This window comes from Musca autumnalis, unplaced genomic scaffold (genome assembly GCF_047663935.1).
Source record: "Musca autumnalis isolate F117 unplaced genomic scaffold, ASM4766393v1 scaffold_5, whole genome shotgun sequence".
NCBI lineage: Eukaryota > Metazoa > Arthropoda > Insecta > Diptera > Muscidae > Musca > Musca autumnalis.
In genome coordinates, this window is record NW_027412088.1 from 129,866,379 (window position 1) to 129,878,958 (window position 12,580).

Sequence of the window (12,580 nt, forward strand, 5' to 3'; positions counted from 1 at the left end):
ATTACGCAATGGAAATTCAATCGTATTGCTTTATTCAAGAATACAGACACAATAAATATGAAAATTATTTTCAATAAATAAAATACAAATTTCAAATACTTGATTAAACAATGCTGTTGAACTACAGTATGTAAAACTCCAAAGGTACTTGGTTAAATAATAATGTTGAATTACAATATTTTTAAATTAGGTTTTCTCAACAAAATCATATTCGAAGATATACTATATTGTAAAACTCCTTCCGGTACCTCCCTCATAAAAGTTTAACATTTTGGCCTCATTCAATATTGAGTTTGTTACCGGTCACTGTCCATGTCTGAAAATCTGAATTCAAGCAGGCTGAGGGTATATCTCTGTCGGCAAAGCCGACTGCAACCTTTTTACTTATTCGATTGTCAACAACTCAAATATTTTACAAGGTAGTGACGTTGTATATGTACGCATCTGAAATCTACCTACGTTTTGGTATAGCCATCATATTACAGTATCGCCCGATTTCAGATACTTTGACGTTTTTAGCTACCTTTTTAAACCAAATTAGCTATTTATTGTTCGAAATGGTCGAAAAATACTCCGCCAATTTTTTTTACCAAAAATTGTGGACATTAATTGGTACTGTCAAATTTAAAGTATTTGCGTGTCATTTGGCATTTAAGTGGCTAAAAAACTTCAACAAAAATTGCCGACATAAGTATAGTAACATGGGGCGCCTTCGCCACGTTTTTGTTCTAAATGTTCTCATAACGACACCGTTAAAGTTTTTTCAAATATTATTTTTGGTACAAATATTAGCGTATCTTGACTATAAGTTTTGATATATAAGTGGTTATAATTTTGATTTTAAAATATTATTTTTGAGAATTTACAAAATGTCTAAAAAGTGGCGAAGCCTCCCCACCCATGGGGAAGCTTCGCCATCGATATTGAACATTTTCCAACGGACTCTAAAACTGTAATTTACAATACTTTTTCCTTAAATATCAACATTATGCGAAAAAGGAACATGTTTTCTATTGAATAATCAAAAATGATTCTAAAATTCACAAGTAGTAACCGATTCTAGCGGCTAATTGAAATAGGTTCCTTGAATTTAGGTACAAAAATCATAATATAACCAAAACAAGATACGTTTATGATACTATTTGATTTTAACTTCACATTATAGTGTGGTATATCTATGGCATAAAGAATTGAAGTTAAACATAAGAAATTTCTGACATTAACCCACCACACCCCTATCATGGCGTAGGCGCCCCACCCCCAACATATCTCATAATATGAATATATTGACATTTGTTATTGTTTTTTTCATGCAAATTATTGGGATTTCTATTCTTCAGTAGTTGTCTTCTAACGGTATAAAATATGTTTTTGATATCACAAAAGGTAAAGAAGATATCACAAAAAACATCTACCATAATTATTTTTCGCAATACCCTCAAAACACAAAACCGCGTGCGTCCGCTATCATACTTATGACACAACTCCCAACTTTTGAGAGATGATAGATCTTATTTAAACTAGCAAATTTGCCTTTAACGGATTTTTTCTAGCCCCAGTGGCGAAGGCGCCCCATGTTACCATATACGTTTTGATATGACCCCATATAACCGTACCAACGTTTTAAGGTTTTGTAAAGTTTTTATCTAAATTTTCGGGAAAAATTGGATGTCGTTTGACATTTATGGTTCCTAGTGGTACCTCATGTATTGCTGACATTATTTTCAAAAAGCACTCTTCTTTCAACTACAGGACAGAACGCTCACGGAACACATATTAAACTAGGTAATCTGTCGATAAGGGTTGATATTCTCACACCTAATCATTAATTAATAAACATTATTTACATTTACAATACACTAAAGCACTTGCGTTTTTATTTCTCTCTATTTTTACTCCTACTACGGTTTGTATGCTGGTGTTGCTACACCGCACCTTAACATTTAGTCCATACGAGTCAGATCTATTCCTCTCGATTTTGTTGATGCGCCCCTTAACATCTATATTAATTTTATGTTTTTGTACATTTTATAGAACTTAAACGAACTCGGATATTCTTCATATTCAATCTGTGTAGACACATTGCATTGTTTTCATTGATATGGTATTAGGCATGCAAAACGGTTTAACTACAACTTACTTCAAAATCTCCAATTGTAAAACGTGTCGCCGCTAATGAATCTTGTGGTGGCATATCCGGACTCACGATCTGTTTGTTAGTATTTTCATATTTTTGAATCGATTAGTTTTGCATTAATTTGATTTTGTTTGTCGATGAAATGGAAGCATTTTTTGGAGAATTAAAACGGAAATGAAACATTAATGTGTGTACAAAATTACAATGGAATCGTTATTGGTGAATGTAATATATTTAGTGAAAATAATTGTTAGCACAGATTGACAAATTACTTAAATATATGTATATAAAGGACATAAATAGCTTCATTTGTAAGTAAGTATATATGTACATGGTGAGAGACTGTTTTAGTCCAATAAATAAAACACTTATTTTGACGATAAGTGAATCGTTGCTCGATTTATTCTTGTGCTTATGTGAATAAAAACGTTTAATTTGGTTGTAGTTTTGTCTAATACATAATGAAATACTTACATCATCGTCGTTGTCGATCATTTCCTTAGTTGAGGCGGTTGTCTCGTTTCTTCTTATCGAACCTTGATGTATGTCCAGATCAACTTTGAGGCATTGGAAGCTTCGCATCAGGAACACAATTGGCATAGGTAGAACTCCAGCTAAGATCATTGCTAAAGCAATGCCCATTACCCACGGTGGATAATCTTTCGGTTCAACCGATCCCTTTGGTTTCGTATAGAAGGATATAAGTGAGATCACGCGTGTTCTGCGATTTAATTAAACTTACCGTTTCCCCATTCCAGGCACCATAGGTAGGATTTTTAATTATCATGAATACTACGGATGACGCTAATATACCAACCATAATAACAGGTCCAATAAAGCGCCATGTTAGCTGCCAATACCATCCGGGACGGTAACCAGTCATCTGATAAATATCCTCAGTAAATCTATTAGTGAAAATGCCGGATGCAGTCAATGATATTTACAATATTGAAACTAAAATAGTTTTTCGTTTACAAACCTTTCATGGCCATAGATATAGACGACGGCTATCATTTCCATTAGAGCGACCACAACAAGACCAATTGTACCGGCAAACGAATCAAACATCTTGAGCCAATACTCGCCAGCACCTGTACAGAAGATGAAACCGACAATGAAGCAGAATAGACACACCACTCCAGTTACATGTTGTTTCTTAACCCGCTTGATGATGTCAATGTCGAACAACGTGCACAGCATGCCCTCAAGTATACCGATCTGGGAGCCCAGACCCAATGATAGCAGCATTGTGAAAAATAGAACTGCCCAGAATGGTGCTCCTGGCAATTCAACTATGGCCTGTGTGAAGACAATAAAAGCTAAGCCTGTTCCTTCGGCAGCCTAAAAATAGAATTATCCGTTTCATTAGCTAAACCTGACATCAGATTTTATGCACTTACATTGTCCAACTCCTTGGACAAGCTGCAAACACTAAGACCAATTTTGGGGTCGGACATATTAACGCCGGCCATTACACCTTCGTATTGTTCCATTGTGATATTTGGAGATGTTATCATTGAATGTTTAAAAAGAATTTCTTTGTTTCTGAAAATATCGAAAATCTATTAAAATCGATGGGATTTTGAGAGGATTGCGTTCATTGTGATGATCTGTGCTACATATGATAAAAACAGACATAGTTGTTCACCAACACTTTAATTCAATTCTCAATATATATTAAAAAATTTATAAATTTATTGGTAAGACGGTTTAGGTTTTTGCCATTGTATGGTGTAAAAGCTTGGAAAAAAACACTTTATTACGATATAAATATTCAAACAACAAATAACAGTCAAATCGACATTAAATCGACAGTCAAAATTACACATGAACCGGACTATATACGTACGTATGTATGTATATATGGAGTAAATTGTCATTTTTGATTTTTACTAAAAATCCTTGTCTTTAAAACATAAATTCTGAACACATTAAATCGACCAAACTTCATCTTCAAGTTCAAATAACGGATCAAAATTGAAGCTAGCAACCAACTACAAATATGTACTTTAGATCACAAAAACCAGTATCTAGAACATACCCAGCAAAAAAGTCCTCCCAAAATAATGGGTTTTTATAGTAACTTTAAGTAGACGTAACTACTTACAAACCCATTATTTTAACAAGGACATATCACACTGTATAACTAGTTATTCTATGACCAATATAACCACAAGAATAACTAGTTATTTCATGGCCAGTGAAAGTTGCAAAATAAGCTATAAGTTAAAAAATTATATTTTCTATTTTTAGAACAGTTGAGGTGCAATTTGTTTTCAATTTCAACACACTTCACTTAATGGATTACATAATGACTAACGGATCCAAATTTTTGCTGGATACTAATTTTTAAAGGTCAAAATAGCAAAAAATAAATAAAATAGCAAGAAATAGTAAAATAACAAACGTTTCACACTGCACTATAGGTTTTTAGGCAAAAAGTAGATTTTTGCACTTTTAATAACACGAGTTTTACAATTTGATTTGAAGAAAGAATATGTCAAATTATAGGGATACAAAATTTGTTTTCAAAAATATTCAAAATTTCGAAGGCAAAATAAAAAATATTAAAAAAGATTAAAACTTAGAGTAGAATTTAAACGCAATTTGTTAGAGTTTGGGAGATTCACATACATAGCTATGATATTCAGTGGAATGGTGGCGGTGTGTACTTTCTATATATAATTTTCCTCAAAATGTTTGTTACACCGGAAAAAATCCTTATATAGGATACGACATCGTACAACATAGGATTTTTTTGCTACAAAATAATAGTTTTATATACACTGTGCAACACTGGAAATGCAAACAACTTCTAATGGGCATTTTCTGAAAGTACATATAGAGACTACAAAAACCTTAATTGGGTTTTGTGTTCTTAGATCGGGTTCAGATTTTATGGCCTCATCTAAACAGACCTAAAATGAGCCTTTTTTCCAGTGATCGGACCTTTATCTCCGAAACTACTAAGAATTTTGTTTTGCAGTCTTCAGCAATATTGTAGCCCTAAAGTAGTAGAACTTATGTGTCAAACAGATGAACTAGGAAATACTGCATCTAGCACATCAAACTCGTTAAAATATATACAAATTTACATAATTTCTGAAATTCTGGTCAGTAACAACTAAACTGTTTGGAGTTGAAAGAAGTAACCGTTCTAAAAATTTTCCAAATAATGTGACCATCAATTCTTCAGAACATTCTGAAACTCTAAAATGGGGTTTTCACGTTGTTTAAGGGGTATTTCATAACATACCTTTACAAAACTTATTTCAAACAATGTTCACACAGGCTGTTTATTCTCATGTTGGGGATTTCAATGAATTATTGAAATATTTACCAAATTGTTGTTGAAAAATTTGCTATAAACAAGGCGATAGAGGCATTTTACAAAAATATAATGTTCTGAAGAGTTGTGTATTACATTCCAGAGAATATTTTCCCAAAAGGTAACATTAAGAAGAATTTAACATTTTGGGAGATACGCTGCGAAATATACACAAATTATAGAATTTTAAGATATATTATAAAATATGAGGCAATAAATGCAATTTTTTGTGTTCACTATTCCTCCAAATATTTTCTTCTTGCTCTTATCTACAAGTTTGCTGCAGATGTCAAAACAAGATTCGTATTGGTTTCAGAGATACAGCCCTGATTTGTTTTAAAAATTCGATTTTTAACCATGTTTAGATGAGGCCATAAAAAACGAACCCGATCTAAGAAAACAAAACCCAAATATGGTTTTTGCCTATTGGTCCTCTACTTTCATAAAATTCTGGACAGAAGTTGTTTGCACGCGACTGGCTCAAAAATGTTGCACAGTGATATTAGACTTTAACAAAATTGTCCAACTTTGTCTGAAATTCCGTCACCGTGAATATCTTCAGAAAAGGGTTCTGAATCAACTATATAATATGCCAAGTTGCCATTTTTTTTTTGAGTTTCATCACTTTTTGAAGGTGCCCTTCTTGCAGAAAACATTATTTTTTAATATTTGGTTTGGGAGCGATTGTCAAAGTGTGCGGGATCCAACGAGAACAAACATTGTTTACGGCCAGGTGTTCATGCAATATCGAAGAGAAGAAATGCTAGATAATTTTCACTGCTACAGCATTTTCTTTAGTCCCATTTCGATAAGGCTTGCGGTTTCCAAGCAAAATCGTGATAACCTAAAAAACCAAAAAATGTGAACTTTGACCGCGATATATTTAAAAATCCCTCTGGCGATTTTTTTATTTTTCTCATCTATCAGAATCCGCAAAAACTTTTCAGGTGTAAGCACTTTTCATTTAAAGATAGTAAAGGCGCACCGTGTGAAGATGTCGTGATAATCCACGTCGAAAGTTGTTAAAAATGATCACTCGAAAATGTTCAACGAGTTAACCCGCTTATTCCCACTGGTCGGGTAAACGCCAGTAAAAGATGTGCACAGAAGGTAAAAGACCATTAGACACGTGTTTTATTGCGCCTTTTTTGTTATTTTCTTATAATTTGCAGCAATTTCTGTCCTTTCCCATTCATGAAGTGATATTTAACATGCGAAGTTTCACGCAGTTTGTCCGCAAATTGAACTCTATTTGATTTACTTGATTTTGATTTCTTTTTTTTTTTTTTTTTGATTTTATTTCATTTCATTCTATATATACATTTAAAGTTTGCCTCAGCGCCAAATCGGCATTGTAGAGGCTATTGACAACTTTCATAATCATAGATACATTAATTTATTAATAAAAAATTAAAAAAGTTAATTTACATTAATGAATTTTCATACTTATTTTTTAAGAACATCTTGCAAGCCTGCTTAAAAGACGAAATTCTTTCAATGCTTTTAATGGATGGTGGTAATTCGTTGAATAATTTGCTACCGACGTAATCAATTCGCTGCTTAGTTTTTTCAAACCTGCACCTCGGTACGCATAGATCCGATTGATGTCTGGTATTGAAATTATTTTGATTTTGCCTGAACTCTATAGAGCTGTGGCCAATATTATTAATTGATTTAAATACATATAGAAGAATTTGATACTCGTATATGTACTGGATTTGTTGTACATTTTTAACAACGTTAAGATACAAAATATTTGTAGGAAAAAGAAATGGTAAATTGTGCACAAGTTTTAATGCTTTGTTCTGGAGTGTTTGAAGAGATTTAAAATTTGAATTGCTATTATTGAATCCATAAATATTTGTTAAATACTTTATATGAGAATATATTAAAGAATTGAAAATTAAATATTTAGTTTCCACACTTAATTTCCTCTTTAATTTGTATAATACTCCTATAGCAGGTGCACTTTTCTTCTTTACTTCATCAATATGCAAATTCCACGACAAATTGCTTTGTAGGGTAATACCTAAATACTTCACCGATTCGCTCTCAACAATTGGATTACCGTCAATAAATACATTAAATGTAGATGCTACCGGACGGCATCTGAATCTAACCAATTTTGTTTTTACTGGATTTAAAACCAGCCCATTTATTCTTGCGAATTCAAATAATAATGCAGAATCTCTTTCAATTTGAGTTTTCAAAACTAAGTCGTGTTTGTAGGGATAAAGAAGACAGATATCATCTGCAAACATAAAAAGTTGCCCAATCAAACCAAGGTTTTGCAAATCGTTAATGTATAACAAAAATAGTAAAGGTCCCAATCCACTTCCTTGGGGAACACCATATTTCACCGAACTTACAAAACTTTTGTATTCTTTAATCTGAACAAATTGTTTTCTATTTGAAAAATAGCTTTTAAGGAGTAAAATTTCCGATCCACCAACACCATAATATTGTAATTTTCGCAGCATAATTTGGTGATCAACTAAGTCAAACGCTTTTGTCAAATCAAAAAATACACCTGTTACTCCACTAAACCCATCATCCAGGCCTTTACATATTCCTTTCAATACATTAACAACTGCATCGGAAGTACCAGATCCTTTTCTAAAACCAAATTGGTTGCAAAATAGAAAATTATTTTCATCGCAATATTTTGAAAGCTTATCAAAAATTAACTTCTCAAATATTTTATCTATGACAGAAAGCACAGAAATAGGTCTATATTTATCCTCCTTTTTGGCATCAATTTGTTTTGGTATTGGAACAATTTTATGAATCTTAAGCTGATCTGGGTACTCCGAAAATATTAACATCTTATTAAAAACTTCAACTAAGCATGGACCAATTATGTCACAACATTCCTTAAGTGTTTTTGGGGAAATTTTATCACTACCAGCACTTTTATTGATTTTTATGTTGACTATGATGTTTAATATTTCATGTAATTGTATATTATCTATTTTGAAAACGTTATTGGTTTGAGACATCGTGTTGAAGAAGTTAAAAGAATCGTTTGGACTAGTGTTGAGTTGACTTTTTAGTTCATCGATAGAAGAAATAAAATACGTATTTAATAAATTAGCAGCACATTCTTCACTTTCTACCTTTTCACCTTCTGTGTCTGTAAGAGTGATATTATTTACTTTTTCTCTACCTAGAGTTTTGTTTATGAAATTCCACGTCTTTTTTGGATCATTTCCAGCCTTTTTAAGGCATTCCTCGTAATATTTATTCCGACAATAATTATTAGACAAACGTATAACTTTACTTATTCTTTTAAGTTTTTCATGAATATTTGTTTTGTCCTTTGAATTTCGCCGAATTTTCAATAATTTTTCTTTTTTTAAAATAAGTCCTTGAAGATCTTTGTTTATCCAAGGTGTAAGCATATATCTGCAATCCTGTTTACATGTCATAGTGACAGTTGACCGAGTTGTTGCATCATTTATACACTGAATTACACTATTAAGGAGACCAGTTGCAGTTAATGGCAACGAATGCGATGGTAAAGGTAACGTCTGCCTTAAGATATTCCTAACCGTATCATAATTGCAATATAATTTATTTTCTTCGAGTATGTGTGCAGCTCTGCTTTGTATTTCAACCTTACAAAACAATAAATTGTGATCAGAAATATAACATTTGACTGAGTCAATTGAAAGTTTATCTGGTATGTTACTAAATACGTGATCTATACAAGTACCACTTTCAGGGCGAGTTATTAAACTGTGTGCACTTAAACAATCATAATTTAAAAACATGTTTATCAAATCAACGGAATGAGAATTTTGAATCAAATCAATATTTGCATCTCCAAATACAATTAAAGGACCACGTGCGCTACTGTTCAAATATATTTCCATTATGTTCATAAAAGCAATTTCAGTACATTTCTGAGATCTATAAAAGGTAACAAGATTCAGTGGTTTGTTATTGATTTTGTGACTTTTTAATTTTACATGAATAACTTCAACGAAATTTTCACTTATACAAGTTTCTGTTGAAAACTGTATGTGATTTCTCAAATACAACGAAGTACCACCGTAACCATCCTCCCTACAACAATGTATGTTATTATACCCTGGCAGTGAATACAATGGTGTTAATTTTTCTTCAAACCATGTTTCTTGGACTGATATTACGTCTGGCAATATAGAAAATTTAGCTAGAATACTTTTAAATTTGTTGAATTTATCAATTGATGATATACTTCTTGCATTAATGCTCAAAATATGTAATAAATTTGAATTAGGTTCATTTTGGTTTTTAATAAATTGCGAAAAACTTCTGAAATACTGATTCTTAATCATTTAGATAAAAAAAATTAAATGAAACAACATTATTGTACAAATATATACGTAGTTTCTTAATTTGGAGACATGTAACTTGCAGCATCTTCTTCAGCATCCCCTTCTTCTTCTTCATCATCATCTTCACTCGGAAGTATCACCTGTCTTTGCTGAATGATAGATCTTCGTTCCCAATGTTTGTTTGTTGTAGACTCCAATAACATTTGATCAACATCTTCCATGCATTTTACAACACGCTTTCGTGATATTTCCGATTTTTTGCAGAAAACTGCACCATCTCTTACGTACACAAATTTGTATCCAACCGTTTTTAATATTTTAGCATGAGAAAGCAACATCAACGTTTCTTTGCTTAAAAAGTCATTAACGTACACCTTCTTAGTGCTATCATTTTCTTTCAGTTTAGACTTAATGCTCATTAACTTCTGTTTCTCCTCTCTTGATGTAAACTTAATAACAATTGGCTTCGCCTTATTGTTGTTTTTGCCAATGAAATAGGCTTTTTCAACATGAGTTTTTTCCAGGTTTACACCAGCACCTTCAGATAATTTTATTATTGCATCAGTCGCATTCATATCATCATCTACTTTTAATCCATAAATGATACAGTCATTTTTTACTCGTTCGTCATTTTAAAGTTTAACCGACGATTTTAATAACTGAACTTCAGACTTTAGTTTCTTGTTTTCCTTTTGAATTTCATTTATTTTCTTTTTGTTTTCTTTTACATCTTTCATCATAATATCAAATTTCTCAGCCATAAACTCAATAGACTGAGTCAGCTGATCTAACTTCTCTAATTTCTCCAATTTCTTCAATTCTGTTTTTATCATTTTCAGTTCTCTTCCTAGATCTCCTTTGTCCGTTTCACATTGTTGACAGCTAAACAGTTCATCTTCGTTAGCATACAAAACACTCAACTCTCTTTTACTCAAACCTGAGCACTGAGAGTGGTAGTTGTTGGCACAATTATCACATTTTATGTAATCCTCTGTTTCTTCTTTAATGTCTTTCTTACAATGTTCACAAATAAGTTTCTTTTTAATTGCAACACTCCGACGTTTTGTTGATTTAGGCATTGTTATGATATGATTTATACAGTGTTTTTAAGCACAATTTGTCGTTAGTTTTTATGTAGAAATATATGACTTTAATTACAGATTATTCTTTAAATAATTTAAGAGCGATTTACGTTTGCCAGAAATACGTCTTGCTTCAACCAGTGTTGTCAATACTTTTTACACTTTTTTACATATAGTAAGTTTATATTTACGAAATCGAGTGGATTTCAACTGTTAATTTCTTTGTGTAAGTTATCAGGAAATAAATAATATGTTATTAACCCCCTGTTTTTGTAACTAATTTTTGTTCGTTCGTCTATATTCGTAATAATTTAGGCATCCATAGCTCAGTCCCCAAATGACATACTGACCTAATTTTTCCTGGACGCGTTCTATATATAGTTAAGAATTCCTCATTTAAAAATCAACGCTCTACATTTTCGCTCCGGGGAATAAATCGATCTATAAAATTTGACAATTCGTGTGAAAGCAATAAAATTATTTACAAAAACAGGGGGTAAATATGTAATATGTAGTTAAAAACATAAATTAATATTATTAATAAATGTGAATAGTTGCAATAAGGTGCTGACATAGCTGTCAACGCCCAAATTGCCACAATATGCTTACAATACAATTTGGTGATGGACGAGCTATACCTTTAGTTTAAGTTTAATTACATTTATACATTTAAAGAGAGCAGTTGGCTCATTATAATAAAATAATTCGCAAGATAATAATAACATAATGTTATTTATTCATTGACCAAAAGGCCAATGTGAAGGAATAACAGTCATCAATAAATAATTGGCGCCCAACAACAAATCGAACCAACAATCAACTGGACCAGAAGTTTGGCCAAAGCTGGAAGTTTTTATTTTTAATAATATCTAAAATCAAGAATAACATGTAAGTGAAATTTTCAATCAAAAATAAGATTTCAAAATAAAGAGTGAAGATATAGGATATTGTCCTCAAGAAGTTCGTCAAAGTACACAAGTCATGGACGTTACACAAGTACAAGCCTTAATAAAAGTTGCTGTTAACAGTGCTCTGAATGAACAGGAAGCACGCCTGGCAGGGCAATTTCAATCAAAAATTTATGAGGTAAATCAAAAGTTTTCCAACCTAAGGGTGGATCTCCCAAATGTCAAAACATTCGAAAAAATTAATATAAATCCACATATAAAATGTGATGTAGGTCTAGACATAATACAATCTGTTCCAGAATTCAATGGAATTCAGGACGAGTATGTGTCGTGGAGGCAATCAGCCGTAGACGCATTATCAAGCGCTTTCAATTATCAGGAACAGGATTAGAGGAAAAGCCAGAGCATTACTCGTGTCGCATAACACAGTGCTTAACTTTGAAGCCATAATAGCTAGGTTGGACTGTACATATGCTGATAGGACTTCCTTGCGAACACTACGACAGGGACTGGGAATGGTTAGGCAGGGTAATTTGAGCTTGATGGAGTACTATGATGAGGTCGAAAAAAAACTGACACATGTCACAAATAAAATCATTATGACCCATGATGCAGAAGGTGCCGCCTTACTTAACTCAGAAGTAAGAGGTGATGCCTTACATGCATTTATTTCATGTCTCAAAAACACACTGAGATCCGTTGTATTCCCTGCACAGCCCAGGGACTTACCATCAGATTTAGCCCTGGCCCAAGAAGCTGAGGCCAGTATCGAAAGGAGCAAATTTGCTGCTTCATACGCCAAA

General features: G+C 32.4%; 2 protein-coding genes across 7 annotated transcripts in view; one reads left to right on the top strand and one right to left on the bottom strand.

Moving 5' to 3' along the window:
- Positions 1-12,580, top strand: part of LOC141406160 (uncharacterized) — a 402,688-nt gene that overhangs the window by 88,197 nt on the left and 301,911 nt on the right. The window lies entirely within an intron of this gene.
- LOC141387054 (sodium-dependent neutral amino acid transporter B(0)AT3) overlaps positions 1-12,580 on the bottom strand; it is a 105,187-nt gene that overhangs the window by 11,556 nt on the left and 81,051 nt on the right. For 4 of the 6 annotated variants that reach the window (XR_012408467.1, XM_073956166.1, XM_073956168.1 and 1 more), the window contains exons 5-9: positions 3,538-3,682; positions 3,117-3,478; positions 2,880-3,042; positions 2,612-2,815; positions 2,141-2,209 (exon numbers count right to left, since the gene is read on the bottom strand). Coding sequence is in view for 5 of the 6 variants with exons in the window: in XM_073956166.1 (XP_073812267.1) it covers positions 2,141-2,209; positions 2,612-2,815; positions 2,880-3,042; positions 3,117-3,478; positions 3,538-3,682 (943 nt within the window). In the remaining variant the exon portion in view is untranslated. The remainder of the gene's footprint in view (positions 1-2,140; positions 2,210-2,611; positions 2,816-2,879; positions 3,043-3,116; positions 3,479-3,537; positions 3,683-12,580) is intronic. The other 2 variants (XM_073956165.1, XM_073956164.1) reach the window with 1 other exon arrangement.